This window comes from Nomascus leucogenys, chromosome 7b (genome assembly GCF_006542625.1).
Source record: "Nomascus leucogenys isolate Asia chromosome 7b, Asia_NLE_v1, whole genome shotgun sequence".
Classification (NCBI taxonomy): domain Eukaryota; kingdom Metazoa; phylum Chordata; class Mammalia; order Primates; family Hylobatidae; genus Nomascus; species Nomascus leucogenys.
The window spans coordinates 9,239,802-9,259,902 of record NC_044387.1 but is presented as its reverse complement, the minus strand read 5'-3'; the positions used below and the strand labels follow the sequence as shown (position 1 = coordinate 9,259,902).

General features: G+C 55.6%; 1 protein-coding gene across 4 annotated transcripts in view; it reads right to left on the bottom strand.

Annotated features, from left to right (window-relative positions):
- Nucleotides 1-138: 138 nt before the first annotated feature.
- The window catches only part of RANGAP1 (Ran GTPase activating protein 1), a 59,350-nt gene continuing 39,387 nt past the window's right edge, over nt 139-20,101 (bottom strand). For 3 of the 4 annotated variants that reach the window (XM_030815474.1, XM_030815473.1, XM_030815476.1), the window contains exons 5-16: nt 19,159-19,338; nt 15,949-16,083; nt 12,453-12,611; nt 11,232-11,345; nt 10,733-10,832; nt 10,563-10,647; nt 8,859-9,042; nt 7,419-7,538; nt 5,537-5,639; nt 4,260-4,348; nt 3,860-3,981; nt 139-1,215 (exon numbers count right to left, since the gene is read on the bottom strand). In XM_030815474.1, coding sequence (XP_030671334.1) covers nt 1,146-1,215; nt 3,860-3,981; nt 4,260-4,348; nt 5,537-5,639; nt 7,419-7,538; nt 8,859-9,042; nt 10,563-10,647; nt 10,733-10,832; nt 11,232-11,345; nt 12,453-12,611; nt 15,949-16,083; nt 19,159-19,338 — 1,461 coding nt within the window. In that variant the 3' untranslated portion in view covers nt 139-1,145. The remainder of the gene's footprint in view (nt 1,216-3,859; nt 3,982-4,259; nt 4,349-5,536; nt 5,640-7,418; nt 7,539-8,858; nt 9,043-10,562; nt 10,648-10,732; nt 10,833-11,231; nt 11,346-12,452; nt 12,612-15,948; nt 16,084-19,158; nt 19,339-20,101) is intronic. The other variant, XM_030815475.1, reaches the window with a different exon arrangement.

Sequence of the window (20,101 nt, the reverse complement as noted above, 5' to 3'; positions counted from 1 at the left end):
GTGGCCTGAGGCCGAGGCCCGGCCCTTCTGCAGGGCTGACTGCCCCACAGACTGCTGCGGGGCCATGTGCTCTGCCGAGGTGGGACTCCATGTACGACGGCCCCCAAGACTATCCCGCTTTAGGTGAGAGTTTCTGAGTCTCTGAAGCTGCCACACATGACTTTATTTGTGAAGCCCCCGGGCACAGCCCAGACACACACAGAGCACAAAGGGGAAAGCATGGGGCAGTCACGGGCGCTCAGGGAGGTCGTACAGCATCTGCCCAGTCCAGACCCTACCGCTCCCCTGCCCCAGGAGGTCCTTTCAGAGCAGCATCCAGATACAGCTTGGACATTGGGGACCCTGCCCCTCCCTCCCCAGACTGGAGAACAGCTTTGGGTTGTCAACACACCCCCTCCAGCTTGGCCCCCAGGCCAGTCACAGACGACATCTCAGCAGCCAGGAGAAGGCCCACTAGGTCCGGGGCCAGCGCAGTCCCAGCAGCTCCTGCTCCTGGACAATCTGGTGTCTGCCTGTCCACATGGTGTGGGGCCCAGGGTTGCCCTCTGCCAACAACCCCACGATCCGACCCCCACAGTCCCACCCATGGCATTCTCTGCTCTTCAGGCTGAGCGGTCAGCACAGTGGTATGGATGGTAGGGGTGACAGTTGCCGCAGGACCAGGGCTTGGTGATGAGAAACAGCCCCAGGCAGGGCAGGGAACAGCCCAATCACAACACAGAGGGGAAGGACAGCACGCGGGCAACTCCCTGGGCTCTGGCTCCGCCAGGGAGCCGGGCCGGAAGGCAGGTGGGTGGGGACAGCCATCAGGGCCCAGGCGGAGATCAGCAGAGTGCCCTCAGGTGGAGGTGAGTTTAATGGCAGAGCAGCTCACAGCCCTTTCCCCTGGTGGCCAACTCCCCGCAACAGAGCAGGGCTGGGCCAGCAGAGAGACGTTAAAACCCAAATCCCGACAGGAGGCACAGACCTGCACATGCACCACACCCACACACATACTCAGGGGACTGACAGGACACACGGGACACAGACCCGCCCTGCCTCTGGCCAGAGTCCTGTCCAAGGCAATGGCGTGGGCTGCGCCTCAGTTCATCCGAGTCCCTCCCCAGCTCACTGGTCCAGGCCAAGGGATGGGAGAGGCTTTGAGTCTAGACCTTGTACAGCGTCTGCAGCAGACTGTGGCGGGCGAAGGAGCAGGATTCCAGGGCGCTGTTGGGCCTGCGGGGAAAAAAAGGGTCAGCAGGTGGGTGGATGCCTCTTGCTCCGTTTTCCAAGTGTGGGGGCCATTTTGGTGCCAGACTCATTTTTGTTAATTTGCACAATGACTCAGCAAGGGAGACATTAGCCCTCTGCCTTCTGCACACTGTGGGTGGGGGTGGGAGGTGTGAAAGGCTCAGAGAGCCAGGCACCCAAGGCCACACAGCCCAGAGCTGGCCAGTACACAGCCCCCCTCAGCCAGGCTCTCCAAGGGCCCTTCCAGCAGACATAGGCCAAGGAATCCTCACTGGCTGCCAGTGGCCACATAGGACTGGCCCACTAGAATCCAATCTGGATCATAAGTAAATGGCTAGCCATTGTTTTTTTGGTTGCTTTTTTTTTTCTTTTTTTTTTTTTGAGACGGAGTCTCGCTCTGTCACTCAGGCTGGAGTACAGTGGTGCGATCTCGGCTCACTGCAAGCTCCGCCTCCCGGGTTCATGCCATTCTCCTGCCTCAGCCTCCCGAATAGCTGGGACTACAGGTGCCCACCACCACGCCCGGCTGATTTTTTGTATTTTTAGTAGAGACAGGGTTTCACTGTGTTAGCCAGGATGGTCTTGATCTCCTGACCTCGTGATCTTCCCACCTCGGCCTCCCAAAGTGCTGGGATTACAGGCATGAGCCACCGCGCCTGGCTGGTTGTTTTTTTCTTGAGACAGGGCCTCTCTTTGTTGCCCAGGCTGGAGTACAGTCCTAGAATCATAGCTCCCTGCATCCTTGACTTTCCAGGCTCAGGTGATCCTCCTGCCTCATCCTCCCAAGTAGCTGGGACCACAGGTACACACCACCACACCCGGCTAATTTTGTATTTTTTGTTGAGATGGGGTTTCACGAATGTTGCCCAGGCTGGCCTTGAACTCCTGGGCTCAAGTGATCCAGTTGCCTCAGCCTCCTAAAGTGCTGGGATTAAACATGGGAGCCACTGCGCCTGAGCTGGCTGTTGTTGCCCTCAATATCATTAGTTTCACTGCAAAGGAAGAAACTGAGGCAAGACTCTGGGGGACTGGGCAAGTGCAGGATGCAGCCAGGACTAGGCCTGACAACACCTCTGGCCTGCAGCCAATGAACAGGCCAGGATCTGCGCCAGGCCGGGCATCCCAGACCATTTGGCTGGGAGCTGAGGGAAGAGGGTCCGTGCATATCACTACATAGTTAATCAGTCACCTTGGACAAGACCCAGGGGGCAGACTGAGGCCTGTGCTGGAGGTTGGGCAACAAGCTGGGAAAAGGCATTCTGCTCTGACCAACAAGGGTAAGGGGCGCATGCCCAGCTTAGGATAGCACAGGGGCTGCCAGGGATACAGAGGGAACTACTCTGATCAGGGGGCAGGAAGGACACAAAGGACTTGGGTGCAGGTGCAGGCAGCGGCTGGGGCCACTGGCCAAACAAGCTCTGGACAGCATGGGCAAAGCTCGGCACTGCAGCAACAGCACTGCTGTGGAAAGGGGCTCAGGGAGAGCACACTGTGCTGGGGTGGGGTGGGGTGGGGTGGGGGTGAGGCTGTGGCCAGCCACAAGATTCACAGTGAGGATCGACCTAGCCCCCGGCAGAGGAGGGGAACAGTGAGATCTGCCATTCACCAAGGCCAGTCCAGCTGCAACCCAAGGAGTGGTCTGGTGGGGGATACGCGGCCAGAAGGTAAGGCCTGGCTAAAGAGGCAGCACCATGCAGATGCTGGAGTGGACAGGGCTACCGCAGCACTAGCTGGGTGCTGGAGGCCAGTGGGGGTCACTCACGCTCCGCCAGCCCCGCCTCCCCACATGTACCAAGCATCCTGCCTTGGCTGGTGGGCTCTGGGCTCCCCCAGCAAAGGGACTTCCTTGCTCCTCTGCCTGCCCCACTTCCCCGGATGGCACCGAGTGACTGGAAGTGTGGCTGGTCAGGGCGCTTGGAGACAATCTCACCTAACCCCCCGGTTGGGCAAATGGGGAGACTAAGGCCTGATGAAGGCCACAGGTTGGCCAGAGGCCACACAGGGCCTTCAGAGGGCAAGCCTCCCGACCCCTCCCTGGTGGGGCCTTGCCTCTCTTACTTGACTGTGCCCATCACCCCATCAATGCCCCAGGACCCCCCAGGACCCTCCAGAACAAGGCCAAGGTTCACACATTGCTGGGCATTTGGCGGCTCCTGTGGCAATGTGTGTCCCCAGGAGAGGGCCCGGGGCTGCAGAGCCTGGTGTGACCAGGCCCGTTTGTCCTGCGCTGGCTGCTGTGAACGTGGACAAAAAGCCACTCGAGAGATGTCACCAAGTGCAGCACCTCGCTCAGCAGACATGGGTCTGGACACTGGCCCAGCCTCTTGCTAGTGTGTGACCAAGGGAAAGTCCTTAACCAACCCGGTGCTCCTCATCTGCAAAATGGGGGCGTCGCATGTCTCCTCTCTCACTGTCCCTGAGCCCCACTGTCCTCAGCTGGGCAGAGGGGAGTGGGCCTCCCAAGGGTGCAATGCAGATGCTGAGAGCCCAGGAGGCATGAGGGCCTCTCATGCACCTGAGCGGGGCCAGCAGGCTGGCTGGGCTGGGCCTCCTGGGACTGGGCGCCTTCGGAGCTGGCCAGAGAAGCCTGAGAGGGCAGGCACCGGCAGAAGGACAAGGCCACACTCACTTGGTCATGAATGCCAGCAGCAGGGGTGCAAGGGCCTTGGGGAAATAGTCCTGCTGCACCATGTGGTTCAGCGCCATCAGGGGGCCGTACAGGTTGGCAATGGCCTTGACCTTGTCTTCACTCTGTGAGGGGAACACAGTGAAAGGCGGGGTGAGCTTCAAAGTCACCTGGGGGGCCCCTGGACTCCACCATCCAGACTCTGCTGACAGTGCCCACAACTGAGTCCAGCCGGAACCTCCTCGTGAAGACCAAGGCTGCTGGGGCAGACCCAGGCCTCAGGGCCCAGTGGGCAAGACGGCTCAGGACTTGAGGTGAGGGAGGTTGGCGGGCATGGCTAAGGCGGCTTCTGTGCAGACCCCACCCACCTCCCTCCCGGGCCTGCTGTTTCTTCCGGCCTCACCTTGAGCAGACCCATGTGCACGAGAAGCCTGGTGAGGAAGGTGTTGGAGTTGAAGGACGAGGAGCTGAAAGCCTTCTTCATCAGGGCATCTGTAGGGAGAAGCAGCAGGGGCAGGCTGCTGGCTACGGCAGAGGGCTGGGCCAAGGCACCCAGGGGTCCCCCAACACTGTGCACACACAGGCTCGCCTGCTTCCTTGCCTTGATGAAGAGGCGAACAGGAGAGGGACGGCAGAGACACATGAACCAGAGGGAGGGGTAGTTGGCATCAGGGGATGGGCTCAGTCCATCTACCAGCTGTGACACTCTGGCCCTTGCCCATCCTGGCCTCAGGTGTAAAATGGACGTGGGGATGACACCCACCGTGCTCACCTCACACCGTGGGAATGGAGATTTCTTGAGGCAGGCTACCACTGGGGAGGATTCAGGTTATTTTGGCGGGGTAAGGGGACGTGCAGGGACTGTGCTAGGCTTCCTGGGAAACAGAACTAGGGCAACTTGTTCCCAAAAATGCCCACGGGCGGGCCCTCAGGGATCAGGTTTGTGTCTGGCCCCCACCTCCTTCCGAGCCTCATTTCCCACTGGCCGCCTTCCCCGCTTCGACGCCACACCAGGAAGAGGCACCACATGTCCTTCCACCCCTTTCTATCTTTTCCAGGAGCCGCGCCCCTCGCCTCAGGGCCCTTCCTCCCCTCTGCCTAACCAGAACTGGCCCAGGTTTCGTTAGATGTGGAGGCTCAGTCAAGCACATGGAAACAGGGTGGAAGGTGACAGGTGCTGGAATGGAGGAAACAGACAGGGTGGGGAGAGGGTTGTGATAGGGCTGGAGGGACGTGGGCTGGTGCTCCGAGGAGGCCCTCATAATGTTATGGGGAAAGGTGTCCTCTGTGCAAGGAACCTCCAGGTAGAGTGGACGTGAGCACAGAGGCTCCGAGGTGTGGACAAGGGCTCAGCTCTCACCATCCCTCCTCCTGATAGACCTGCGTCCATTGGGCTTGCGGATTTGACTGTCTGGACTTCCTAGAGCGGGCTCTGGGTTCTAACTGTATATGGCTGTGTGGATTTGGGAAAGGCCTCAGTTTCTCAGTGGTGAAAAACAGGGAGAAGAGCACCCAGCCAGCTCCACGGCAGGACCCTGACGGAGGAAAAACTCAAGGTGGCCAAAGAGCAGTTCCCATGAGAGCGCTGGGGCTGACGAGTTATGGCAACCACAAAGGATACCTGGGGCTCACAAGCATCAAGGGACAGAGGGCACCCAGGCCTCACCCAGCCCACATTACCTACTGCATCCTGCACTGCCGTCCTCACGGTAGCTTCGTCCTTGAACACAGATGACACCTTTAGGAAGGCAGAGACCACCTTCTCGGGGTCAGACGTGTCAGTCTGAGGACAAAAGAGACAATGGTTGGCCTGTGGCACATGGTGGAGATGTACCTAGGCTCTGACGCTAGCTAGGAGAGGCCTGGGCAGTACAAAGGCCCCTGGCCGGCAAGGACAGGTCCTGCCTTACCCCATGCTGTCCCTTCAGAGTCTGGCTTGGATTTGGCCTGCAGCAAGCACACATGCAGCATAGAGAGGGAATGAATGAGTGAATGAACAAGGATGAAAAATCATCCCAGCCGGGTGCGGTGGCTCATGCCTGTAACCCCAGCACTTTGGGAGGCTGAGGTGGGAGGATGGCTTGAGGCCAAAAGTTTGAGACCAGCCTGGGCAACACAGCAAGACCCATGTCGACAAAAAGGAAAAAAATTAGCCAAGGATGGTGGTGCGTGCCTATAGTCTCAGCTACTTGGGAGGCTGAGGCAGGAGGACTGCTTGAGCCCAGGAGGTTGAGGTTGCACTGAGCCATGATTGCACCACTGCACTCCAGCCTGAGTGACAAAGCAAAACATTGTCTCAGGAAAAAAAAAAAAAAAAAAAAAAAATCATTTCAGGGATCCAGTGGTCCCCATCTTATAATCGAACTTGAAGAAATAATCTAGCATGTAGACAATACTCACATGCAGAGCCGTTTACCTCAACCTCACAACAGGGAAAAGTGGAAAAAAACGTCAGAAACAGTGCCTGGCTTTTAAGGGCTACATCCACACATTGGAATAAAAATCCTGAAAAGAGTTTTATGGGCAGAAGAAAGTGATGAATGGTGTTAAACCAAAGTGATAGGCCACAGAAAGGCTTACATCATCTGATTTATCATGTTAAAAGAAACAAAGAATACAGGCAAAACCTGACAAAGCAATTGGCCGAAATGTTAAGCCAACTCTGAGAGTGGGCCCGTTTGATTTCTCTGTAACCTCGGAGCCGCCGCTTTCTTATCTATAAAATAAGGGCTGGCCGGGTGCAGTGGCTCATGCCTGTAATCCTAGCACTTTGGGAGGCCGAGATGGGTGGATCATGAGGTCAGGAGTTCGAGACCAGCCTGGCCAACATGGTGAAACCTCGTCTCTACTAAAAATACAAAAATTAGCTGGGCGCGGGAGGCTGAGGCAGAAGAATCACTTGAACCCAGGAGGCAGAGTCTGCAGTGAGCCGAGATCGTGCCACTGCACTCCAGCCTGGGCGACAGAGTGAGACTCTGTCTCAAAAAATAAATAAATAAATAAATAAATAAATAAATAAATAATAAAATAAGGGCAGCAGAGTCTACATTTCATGTTGCCAAGAGGCTTAAATAAAATCATGCCCAAATACAGTGCCTGACAGAAAATGGATGCCCCAAAGATCATCTCTGAATGAATGAATGAGCCAACCAACAAGTGAGGCTGGAGTGAGGGCACCCGTCCTGCAATAGGCACGTCACTTCCAAAGGAGCCCTGGGCAACAGAGTTGTTCTCAAAGCAGCTGGGCTGACAGAACACGCAAAGAGAAGCCAAGGAGGGGGTGGGCACATGCAAGAGTCTTAAGGAAATTCCCTAACCCCAGTCAGCATGGGAGCTGGCGGGCTGCACTTTCTGTAGGCTGAGTGGGGAGGGAACATTTGCAACCCCTGGAGGCTTATAAATACCCTGGACATTTGTGCGTGTTGTAACAGTGGCAGGCCAAGCCTCCCCGCCCCCAGCTGAGAGCGTCGCACCCCCAGGTCCCTGAGCTGTTCGTCCCTTTTCTCTAACCGCTCCAGAAGCCACAGCGCATACAGCGTGGGGGTCGAGGTGTGGTTATTACCTGCTGGGCTATCAGCACGGAGCTCTTGGGCCCTAGGCGCAGCAGCTTCTCTGGAGAGGGAAAAGCCAGGAAGGTGGAGATGTCTGCAGGAGGTGGGGAGGACAGCACGGGAGCTGGCTCCTGGGAAGTAGGGGCACAGAGGCTCTGGAGAATTCTGGACCCCAGACTCCCCGACACAGCTGTGCCCATCCCCACACCCAGCACATCCACCCTTCACTCCAGCCCATCTAGGCTCAAGGTCTAGAATTCTTCCTCCCACTCAGCTGCATTTCCCATCTATCAACATCACCCAGAGATGCTGGCCCTGGATGGCTGTTGGTCCAGGAGCCTTTGGGGTGAGGGGGAAGCCACCTCCCTGGGACTCAAAAAACCTGCTACGGCCAAGTGGATCCTCGTCATGACATGCAGTGCCCCAGAAGTGACTACAGAGGCACATGGGGACTAAAGTGGGTCCCTGTAGAACTACAGTCCAGCCTGGGTAAGCCCTGCTAGCACCAGAGGTGCCCAGAGAAAAACCTGAATTGAGGCGCACCTAGCCATTTGTTTAATTGCTTCCATAAACCAGAGAAGCAGCCCAATTCAGCATAAGCGTGGGGAGTCCTTGTCCAGAGCCAAGTTCTCCAGGAGCTTTACTTAGGAACCTGACAGGGAAGGCAAATGAATGAACTGGAGGTGTGGCAGCCCTGATGCCACCAGCCCCGGGCCAGACAGGGGACACCAAGTGCCCAAGCCAGGTCATGGTCCAGCCACCATCCCAGGAATGGGGGAGTGGTTCCTAAGGGTCACCAAGACAATCCTCTGGTGGGTGGGAAAAAAAAATCAGAATTTCTATTTATGCTTATTTGTTTCTTCTTTCAGAAGTCCTTATGCATATCTTATAATATACATAATGCAGCAGCACTGCCACTTATAAATAGACATTTATATTGGGGTAAATAGAAATATAGGTAACTACGGCCGGGCGCGGTGGCTCAACGCCTGTAATCCCAGCACTTTGGGAGGTCGAGGCGGGTGGATCACCTGAGGTCAGGAGTTCAAGACCAGCCTGGCCAACATGGCGAAACCCCGGCTCTACTAAAGATACAAAAATTAGCCAGGCGTGGTGGCAAGCATCTGTAATCCCAGCTGTTTGGGAGGCTGAGGCATGAGAATCGCTTGAACCCGGGAGGCAGAGGTTGCAGTGAGCTGAGATCACACCACTGCACTCCAGCCTGGGTGACAAGAGTGAGACTCCGTCTCAAAAAAAAAAAAAAAAAGAAATATAGGTAACTATCATTACACTGGGACCATTTTCTTTTTTTTACTCAATATCATGCAATAAAAAAAAAATGTTTGTGGCTACTGTGCTTAAGGAGACACCCCTACCCCACTGTGAAAGTGCCTTGGGGTTTCACGTTCTCAGGACCAAGGCTCTGATCGCAGCAAATGATAGAAACTCACCCCAGTGTTAGGGTCCAGAATCTTCCGTGAGGGCGTGGCTGACTTCTCTCCCTGCCCTTGCTGCTGAGGCTCTTCTTCCTCCTCCTCCTCCTCTTCCTCCTCTTCCTCATCTTCCTCCTCCTCCTCTTCTTCTGCTTCCTCTTCTTCCTCTTCTCCTTCCTCTTCCTCCTCGTCCTCGTCATCACTGCAGAAAGAGCTGGCTGAAGCAGATCCTCTCTACCCAGCAGCCCAGGTTGGCTCCAAGGCCTAGCTCCATAAGCCCAGAGACCTTACCTCAGCCAGGCGGGAGAGAGCCTGGTGGGGTGGGAGCACCTGCTCCCAGGGCAGGGGCAGGTGGATCACCAGGGAAATCCACGCTGTGGACACAAAAGAATCAGATCGGCCGGGCACGGTGGCTCATGCCTGTAATCCCAGCACTCTGGGAGGCCGAGGCAGGTGGATCATGAGGTCAGGAGATCGAGACCATCCTGGCTAACTCAGTGAAACCCCATCTCTACTAAAAATACAAAAAATTAGCCGGGCGTGTTGGCGGGCGCCTGTAGTCCCAGCTACTCGGGAGGCTGAGGCAGGAGAATGGTGTGAACCCAGGAGGCGGAGCTGGCAGTGAGCCGAGATTGTGCCACTGCACTCTAGCCTGGGCGACAGAGCGAGACCCTGTCCCCCCACCCCACCCCCCAAAAAAAAATCAGATCTTGTCCCTGTCCTCAAGGAGCCCTAGGTTTCATGGGGAGACAGAAAAGGAAGACAGCTTTGTCACACCTAGAGCCCAGGGCTTGGCAGGAACACTGCCCAGTTTGAGATGCCAGGGCAGGGGCGCCCACATCCACATGACCTCAGGAAGCTACAGGTGTGGGGGAGGAAGAAGAGTAGGGGTGTCCTTGCCCCACAGGAAGTCTGGTCCATTTCCCAGGGACAGTGGGGCCTGTGAGGTTCAGCCCACATCAGAGTCCCCAGTTCCCAGCCTCAGCTCAGGGCCTAGCACCGAGGAGACACGACTGAGTATCTGACACACAAATGAGGCTGACTTGGAGATGCGAGGGGCACAGGGAGCCAGATGCTGATGGCCCAATCGGACTTGGATCCAGGAGATGGCCGCTCCCCGGCCACCCACCTTCGCCTCCAGGTAGACTCCCAAGGCCCCACAGTCTCTTCCTTTCTAGAGTCAGCATCTTAAGAACAATCCTGAGTGCAGCCCTTCTGGCTGCCCCCACCTCCCACCCCCATTACTCCCCAGGCCCCCACATCAGGATGAGATCTGGCCTCACTCCTTCAGAGGCCTCCCCAACTCCACCACTCTACAGGATGGCCCCGCTCAGCCCGTACGAGCTCCTCTGTTGAATGGACAACTCATTCTGTCTCCACCCCATGAGACAGAAACCCTGACTGTCCCACCCTGATAGCCCTGATGCCTAGTGTATGACCTGGTACATAACAGGAGTGCAACCAACATTTCTGAATAAATACAAGTAGAAACAAATAAAGGGGCCAGGTGTGGTGGTGGGTGCCTGTAATCCCAGCTACTTGGGAGGCTGAGGCAGGGGAATCACTTGAACCCAGGAGGTGGAAGCTGCAGTGAGCCGAGATCGCGCCACTGTACTTTAGCCTGGGCAACAGAGCAAGACTCCATCTCAAGAAAAAAAAAAGAAAGAAAGAAAGGAATGGCCTGACCCCGACCTCTGGGGCCACCCACCCCGAGTTCCCTACCTGAGGGATGTCAGCACCTTGGCCATGTTGAAGCCCTCCAGCACCTCCTGAAGCTGTTCACAGCCTTCTTCTCCCAGGGTGTTGCCTGCTCAAGGGGAGGGAAGAGCAGTCAGCGGGGGTGCCAGGGCCAGCCTAGCAGACCTGCGCAGAGGCCTCCCCCATCCGACTACCATTCAGGTCCAGCTTCTCCAGCTCAGCTTTGTCTGCCATGGCCTCAGCAACAGCCAGGGCAGCATCCCTCTTGATTTCACAGAATGACAAGTTCAGCTCCTGAAAATAAGAGGAAGGGTTGGAGGCAGGCAGAAACCCGGGCCAGGAACAGTTTCCCAAAGTGAGGATATGGCAGGCTCTGTCCTCCAGGTTGGGCAAAGTGGGCAGGAAGAATAACACCAACAACAAAAATAATGCCCTGCAGCCAACGATGAGTCACGTACTGTGTTTACTTAAATTATACGACAGTGACATACAGCGCTCCCTGACTCCCACTTTAGAAATGAAGAAACCATGGCTCAGAGGGGTGTGGAGGCCCACACAGCATCACAGGGCCCAAAGGGGAGGAGCTGGGATATGGACGCAGGCCCACCTGCCTTCAGACCAGACCCCTGTGCCCCCAGCCACCCCACCACCCACAGACCCCAGAGGGAGGACATCAGGCGTCCAGGCTGGCACCTTTAGCTTGGGCAGGCCGCCGCGGATGGCATCTGCAATGGCAACTGCACCCTTGGAGCGCACCAGGCAGTCCCCAAAATTAATCACCTCCACCTGCCGCAAGGTCTTCAAGGTCTGTGAGGGGGAAGCAAGGGTCCAGAGTGAGGGTGCAGAACACACCCCAGCCCTCAGCAAGCCCCGGGGGCCCCACACGGTCACATCCCACACCAGCCACCACACACTGTCCTCCTCTGCAAGTCACCAGCTTTGCTGTCTTCTCCTTGTTGGCCTCTGGGCCCCTGGCCAAACCTCTTCCACCCCTCCCCACGTTACGGCCAGAACTCTTCCTGAGACCAACCAAGCAAGGCTCCTGCCCGAGTCTCTGGGCCTTCCACACATAAGCTGATCCCTCTGCCTGAAACACCCATCCCCCACCCTCTGTCCAGAGAAAGACCACTTGCCCTATACAACTTAGCCAAAATGTGATCTCCGCCAGGAAGCCTGCCCTAAGTCTGATTTGAACTTCCTTCTGGAGTGTTCCCCAATACCTGCACACATCTCTGCTAACACATAGGCAGCCGGACTAGCCTTCTGTGGGGCCACGGGGCCCTGGCAGCCAAGAAGCCACTGCATTCAGAGCCCGGCACTGTTACCACTGGCAGCTTCCTTCCCTCCTCGAGCTAGGGTCTCCCTGAAGGCGGCCTCTTTGGCTCAACCCTGTGTGGCCTGCACTTGGTACAAAGCCAAGCACTAAATGGGGCTCAAAAAACAGCTGCTGGGCCAGGCACAGTGGCATGCACCTGTAATCCCAGCTACTCAGAAGGCTGAGGTGGGAGGATCACTTGAGCCCAGAAGTTCAAGACCAGCTTGGGCAACAGTAAGACTCCGTCTCAAAAAGTGATAATAAGTAACAAAACAAACAACAGCTGCTGAACAAATAAACCAGGAAAACAGATGTGGGGAGCAGCCTGCTCCTGTGCAGCCTGAGAACAAACCAGCGCCAGCCGCTGGGGGCCACAGAGGCGGCTCAGGAGAAGGTGGCATGAAGAATCAGAGCTGCGCGAGGAGGGCGCGGGTTACCTTGGGACCTGCAACCCTGTTCAGGACGTGTTCAAAGAGATGGAGTCATGGGGCACACACCCAGGGGGCAGGCAGGGGGTAGAGGAGTCCCTGCTAAACGGAGCCCCGGCTTCCCTGGAAAGACAGCAGCCAGCCTAACTGGCTCTGCCACACTCGCCTCACCTCGGCCATGGCCACGGCGCCCTTCTCAGTGAAGGTGTTGTCATTCAGGTTGATGACCCGCAGCAGGGGGTTGACAGCGAAAGCCTGGGCCAGGGCAGTGATGCCAGGGTGGTTGATCCCATTCTGTGGCATGTGGACCTCCTCCAGGGTCCCGATGACCTGTGAAGAGGGGGCAGAGAGTGGAGGGGGCCCCGAGTGCCAGGTGACATCCAGCAGGCAGGAGGGCAATTCCACACAGCAGGCACAGGAATGGGCTGCCGCAAGCACAGGACAGGGGCTCGTCTGTGGGATTTTGGGGCATGGCTGCATCTGACTCTTTCCACAACCTCATGAGGGAGGTCTACTGCCTGGGATAGGATCCCACCAGAGAAAAGACTAGGGATCAAAGAGGCAAAGTGACTTGCCCCGGGTCACAGAGCTCTAGATCCAGCAGGTCGATTTCTTGTTCTCAGTCTGGTGTCCTCGGCACAGCGGGGACCCTGGCTCTGGTGGGCAGTCACTCACGGCCCTTCTCTGGATGACATAGCTCCATGTGACCTTTCTTTCTTGGGGGCCCTCCTAGCCCACCCACCTACACAACATAACCCCTTCGATATGGCGTCCTTCTCTAGGGATGAGGAGGGTGTTCCCTGGCCCATGCAGCCCTATCACACCCTGGCCTTTTGATACCCATTCTCTCTGCCTCCTTATTTTCTTTTTCTTTTTGCTTTTTTTGAGATGGAGTCTTGTTCTGTCACCCAGGCTGGAGTGCGGTGGCATGATCTTGGCTCATCGCAACCTCTGCCTCCCAGGTTCAAGTGATTCTCCTGCCTCAGCCTCCTGAGTAGCTGAGATTACAGGCGTGCGCCACCACACCCGACTAATTTTGTATTTTTAGTAGGGATGGGGGTTTCACCATGTTGGGCAGGCTGGTCTCGAACTCCTGACCTCAGGTGACCCAGCTTCCTTGGCCTCCCAATGTGCTGGGATTACAGGCGTGAGATACCACACCTGGCCAGTCAGCATTCTCTTGACAGGCTAACTCATATGAGTTCTAGGGCTCTTGTTTTGGTCACCTCCTCTCCCAGAAAGGCTTCCTGGATTCCCCCAGCCAGGGTCCAGTGCGCTTCCTCTGTGCTCCCGGAGCACCTGGTCCCTCCTCTATCACGGTGGTCCTCATCCTGCCACATTCAAAGCCTATATTCTGCAGCCCACCAGCCCCTGAGGTTTGGAGGAGAGGGCCGTGTCCCAGTCTCCACTGTGACCCAGGACTGAGGGTTGGCCTGGCATAACTGTGCCAAGGAACCTTCCGCTGTCTTCAGGTGCTCAGTGCAGCATGAGGCAATGCGGGGAGCGGGTGGTCCACAAATAAATACAGGAAGGCCAACTTGGGCACACTCCAGGTCAAGCCTTCTTAATATTTTCTGTGCCATGAACCCTTCAGGCAGTCTGGTGAAGCCCCTGGGTCCCCTCCTCAAAAAATGTTTTTTTTTTTAATTTTAAGATAAATTATACAGAATTACAAAGGAAATCAACTCAGTTGGAAGAGTTATCAAAACATTTAGGAAAAAACTCCAAACGCATGCTGTAGTGACATACAAACTTCTTGTTAATGCACTAAATAACAAGACCTAGGGGTGGGTCCAATATTACTGTAATTTTGATGTAGTGAGAAATATTTCTATATATCAGCAATACCTATAACTTCGTATGAAACATCTGTGATTTCCACTGGGGATAAAGTCACAAGATTTTCTTTTTATTTATTTTTTTAAAAACTTTAAGCTGGGCGCAGAGGCTTATGCGTATAATCCCAGCACTTCTAGGAGGCCAAGGTGGGTGGATCACCTGAGGTCAGGAGTTTGAGACCAGCCTGGCCAACATGGTGAAACCCCATCTCTACTAAAATACAAAAATTAACTGGGTGGGCATGGTGGTGCGCACCTGTAGCCAGCTAATCGGGAGGCTGAGGTGGGAGGATCACTTGAGTCTGGGAAGCTCCCACTGCAGTGGGCTGAGATTGCACCGTTGTACTCCAGCCTGGGCAACAGAGTGAGACCCTGTCTTAACAAAAATTTTTTTTTGGGGTTCAGGGACTACATGTGCTTGTTTGTTATGTGGGTAGTCATAGGCCTTTCTAATGCTGTGAGGTTTATTGTCTACATTCATAATCAAAGGTCAAACTACATATTTTAGCTACATTAGTAATAAATAATGATGTTATTTTTTCCTCAACCATGTTCACAGACCCCTGAATTCTATCCACATACTGGGGGGGCGTTAAGAACCCCCATTCTAAGACCACCAGAGGACACCTACGAAGGCTCAGCACAACCACAGCGCACCCCCTCCTTCCAGTGCACTGAGGACAGCAGGCTGAGGGCAGGGAGGGATCCAAGGATGGCAGCGAGGCCCCCACCAGCTCCAGAGGAGGCAGCAGGAGCTCCCCTGCAGCCAGGCGTGCAGGGAGACACAAGGCAGATCTCTGCGATGTCCACTTGGCACTGAAGAAGGCAAAGGGTGTCTACAGGCAGCCTCGGTGGGCAGCCAGGACAGTGGGTGCCATTCCGGCCCGTATGAGCAATGCTCCTAGGATACTGTTTGCTGAAGAAAACATTTAAATTAAGAGAAGAGGGGCCGGGCGTGGTGGCTCACGCCTGTAATCCCAGTACTTTGGGAGGCCCAGGCAGGCAGATAACTTGAGGTCAGGAGTTCGAGACTACCTGGCCAACATGGTAAAACCCCGTCTCTAATAAAAATACAAAAATTAGCCGGGTGTGGTGGCAGGTGCCCGTAATTCCAGCTACTCGGGAGGCTGAGGCAGAACTGCTTGAACCTGGGAGGCGAAGACTGCAGTGAGCCAAGATTGCACACTGCACTCCAGCATGGCTGACAGAATGAGAATCTGCCTCAAAAAAAAAAACAGAAAAGAGAGGAGGGAGACAGACCCCAAAGTTTTCAGTCCTGTTAGGGGCAAGTGTAGCCTTCTGCTGGCACTCACGGTCGGGGACTCAGCAATGTCCTGCGGGGATGGGTAGAGGAGGAGAGTGGAAGAGGAGTGGGGATAAGTTCACCTGAGAGCATGTCATTTGACACCTGAGCCCTGCGGCTGCCCCTGCCTATCTCCGTCTTGGAAGTCTGGTATGTTCCTTCTCTGTGCCCCACACCAGGGGCTGGGCCAGGCTACTGTCAGCATTCGCACCATCTCGCTTCACCACTTCCGAGCCTGGCAGATGACACTCCTTGGTCAGAGGGGCCTGCCTGGCCTGAAGCCCCACAGGCTGGCTCACCTGAGGGAGCCAGTCACACACCTTTCCAGAAAGTCACACACCTTTCTAGAAATGCACGACAGGAATCCTGGCTCATTTTCAGATGGGCTAACAGGCTTGGAGAGGGCACGTGATGCCCCAGGTCTCTTGGTTGAGTGCCAGCCCTGGGATTAGCATCCAGAACTGTCAGCCTACTATGCCGAGTGCACCTCAAGGCCGCAGCGGCAGGATGGACAGAAACCACTCACCCTAAAAGCTTCTGCCAAGGCAGTGGCGCCATCGTTCTCCAGACGGTTTCTGCCAGCCACAAAGACCTTCAGGGACAGAGGCTTGCCTTGGGCACTGGATTTCCGGTGACATTCGGTCAGAGCTGCAGCCAGGATCTGTGGGGAAAGGCAAGGGGCCCAGGCCATGGGCAGGAGCCCCTTCTCCCAGCGGGGTGGCCACTGCCACTGAACTGCTCTTCAACATCCCACACCACCCATCAGTGCAGGTCAAGGCACACAGGACTGCTAACAGCACAATAGTCACACCTTCCATATGCTTAGCACTTCAGTTACAAAAGGTTTTTATCTCTAATGCTGTGTCACACCAGCCTGAGAGGTTTAGATTCACTTTCGAGACGGGGAGACCAAGCCCTACTGAGCAAAGGGAGAGACCACATGGAGTGCATGAACTTTCAGCCAGGTCCAGGGGAAGGACTTCCTAGTCAGCTCACTTCACTGTCTAAGGCCCTCTGCTAGGTGGGAACATCATGACTCCCGTTTTCCAGCTGAAGAAACCCAGGGTAAGAGGAATGGAAACTTTCTTATGGTCAATAAACAAGTGGTGGACTCTGGACCAAAGCCCAAATCTTCCAGCTTCTCTTCCACACACCACAATGTCCAAGGGAGCCAGCTGCCAAGTCCACGGTCCAGACGAACCTGTCTGATACATGCCTGTGCCTAAGCTGGCCAGGCACAGCAGGGGCTTGCCTGCTGGTGGTAAAAACCTAACACCCAGCTTGCCCTGTCCCTGGTGTGGTGCCAGGAAGTAGCTTCTATGCTGGTTACACCATTAGGAAAAGCACTGAAAAACGGAGACTGACCAATGGGAATCAGAGCCCATGGTAAATGCGACATAAAAGAATCACGAGCTAGTGCACCAAGAGAGAAGTGATATTTGCAGAACACCTGATGTTTGCAGAGCACCTGCTAGGGCCTGGGCATCCTCGGCATATTTTCTTGTTTCAACCTCAACAGCAGCCTGGGAGGCAGTCAGGATTGGCCGTACTTTACAGGTGAGGAAGCTGAGGCTCTGAGAGATGAGTGAATTGGCCAAGGTCACCCGGCAAGTATTTAGCAAAGCCGCACATGGCGGGTAGGTTGGCCTAACTCCTGGCATGAGACTGCACACAGCCGTCCTTGAGGAACAGAAAAGCCAGCACCTGCCTGACTCCACGGTGGTGATGGTGGATCACGCACACACAATCACACACACACTCAGGGTAGAGACATCAAACTTCGGCCAAAGACCAGCCTCCGAGGAAGCTACTCAGCAGCAGCAGCTGACTGCTAGGTCACCCCCATTCTCCCAGATTCCCTGGAGGCCATGTGGTGAGGGCCTTAGCTCCTGCAGGAGTCCAACTTGGGTATGGAGAGTTCCCAAGCACAGGGCCATGCCTCTTGCCCCGCCAACGCCTCTGGGACCTTCTATTCTCATGGTGCATGGCGCAGAAACCACACTAAACACACTGCCCAGAAGAAAAAGATTCCAAAGGATCTGCAGGTCTTGGTTAGACACCCAGACCATGGCGTATGAGCTCCCAAGAGGCAAAGGTCAACAAGGCTGAGACCCAGAGACCTAATCAAACCAGTGGTCAGGGAGGTGCAATCAAACTCCAGGGTGGGCCTGTCTGCCCAGGAGGCCCTCTGGCCCTGGGTCTAAAACTCATTCCCCAACTCACCCCACTACAAGTATAGGACAGGCCAGACAACTCCTGGCCAGTAGGAAAGCTCCCTGAGCCTCAGTTTCCAGGCACTGCTGGGAAGGAGAAGGGAAGTAATGGAAGGAAAACCGAAGCATTTTGCTAGAATAGTCTCTGGCTCTCCCAGCGTATCCCACTCACTCTAGGTTGGGCCACACCTGCTTTCTGTGCTGATGCAAACATTTTTATATGTTTCTGTTTGTTTTTTTTGTTGTTGTTCTTTTTTTTTTTTTTTGAGATAGAGTTTTGCTCTTATTGCCCAGGCTGGAGTGCAGAGGCGCCATCTCGGCTCACTCCAACCTCCGCCTCCCGGGTTCAAGCAATTCTCTTGCCTCAGCCTCCCGAATAGCTGGGACTACAGGCACCTGCCACCACACCCAGCTAACTTTTGTATTTTTAGGAGAGATGGGGTTTCACCATGTTGGCCACGCTGGTCTCGAACTCCTGACCTCAGGTGATCCACCCGACTCGGCCTCCCAAAGTGCTGGGATTACAGGCGTGAGCCACTGTGCACTATGCCCGGCCCACTTTTACATCTTAACACAGGGATAGCTTATTGCCCAAGTGGACCTGGGGGAGGGCTGGCTAAGGCATGCACAGAGCCTGCCCCGCTCACCCTCACATCAGGCCGAGGGATACAGGCACCCTCTGCAGGGGAGGCCACTCCAGCTACTCAGCCTGGGGCTCCATGGGCCTCACAGCACTAGCTATGTGATCCACTCCACTCCATCTCTCTAAGCCTATGCTGAGTCATGTGGAAAAACGAGGATGGCAGCAGCCACCTTTCAGTGTGGGTGGGAAAAGTTAAGGTATTGCATATTCAAATAAGATGTCCCCAACTGCTGTTAGTTCCATGTCCCCAGCCCTTTTCTCCCTTTGGTTAGAAAGTGTGTGTAGGGGTTGCAGCCTGGCACTCAGTGTCCTCCAACCCTGGGTCTAAAGGCACTGGGATGGAGTTGGAAGAGAATAATACGGCAGGCCACCCTTGATGCAGGTTCTGGGAAGCAAAGAAGCTCCACTCTACACTGACCAGCCCAACATGAAGCTCTACACTGACCTTGCCTGAGGACACCCCCCTGGGCAAGGCCCTGTCCAGGAATAAAGGTGAGCTGTGACAGTGCCCCCCTGAGCGTACGCTCCTCTTTTCAGACTCCCTCTGCCTATGTGCCAGGCTCTACCAGCTGCTCTGTGGGTACAGTGAGTACAGGGATGCCCCAAGCCCTGAGTTTTACAGAGCCAGCAGGCTGGAGCAGGTATGCAGCGGCACTCCCTCTGCGTTGCCAAGCCAACCCAAGAACTTCGGATGGTTGCTTGGCAACCCCACCCTCATGGATGCCTCTACCCTCCGGCCACCGGCTGCTGCCTTTGAGGCCTTTCTCTTTTGAAAACAACGGCTGACCATCCCAGATGGTGGTGGCCCAGGGCCAGGGCACACATCAGACGGATGTGAATGGACCAGGAGACTCTTCGGGGAGGGGGCTGCCACACCCACCTTGCCGCCGCCAATGCCCATGCCACAGTTGTTGAGCTTGAGTTCATGTAGGGTGAAGCAGGCTGAGCTCTTGAGCAGGGCCTCGAAGCCTTGCACACCGTCAGGCCCGAATGCGTTGTCACTTAAGTCCAGCTCCACCAGCTGGGCCCCAGCTGTGATGAGTCCTTCCCCTAGTGAGATCTGGGCACAGAGGAAGCTCGTGTCAGTTTCATAGACACCCAGCAGGTGCTGCTTCTGTGCCAGGCCCAGTTCTGCCTTCCAAGGACACCCTGGCTGGTGCAGAACCAGCACAGACACAAACCATTTTGGTATTCTTAAGACTGGAAACCCTGCAAAGGGCTCCTAACAGCTGGAGAGTGGGGCATGCGTATGCATGGGGTGGCCCGGGAAGGCTCCTTGTAAGAGGTGGCATTTGGGCTTAGTCTGGATGAGAATCAGCTAGTCAACGTGAAAAGACTCCAGGCAGCTGAAAAAACAGGAGCAGAGAGACATAAGCATGAAGCCGCAGGCTGTAAGCCTGGGGGAAAGCTGTGGGTAGGCTCCAGAAGAAGCCGTGGCATGGGCTTTGGGTGGAAGGGAAGTGAGGGGTCAGATCAGGCAAGAGCCTTGAATGCCAGGCCAAGGACTGTGAGCCTCAGCCTGAGAGCAGTAGGCTTTGAGGTGGCTGAGGGATATGGAAATAACATCCCCAGACCTGAGGTGAGCAGATGCACAGGAAGGGGAGCTGGAGTGCCCACCCGGGAGTGTGAGGCAGCGACACTGGCAACAGAGGGGACCTGCCGGCCGGTGTGACAAGTGTGGGAGAGGAGCTGCCTGTTCACGGAGCAGGGGACATGCAGAAGCTGGTGGTTCCCTGGATGTGCAGGAGGAGGGAGGGAGGGAGGAACCACAAATGCCTCCAGGGTTTCTGGTGGTGACCGGCAGATGGAGGTGGCCATCTCTA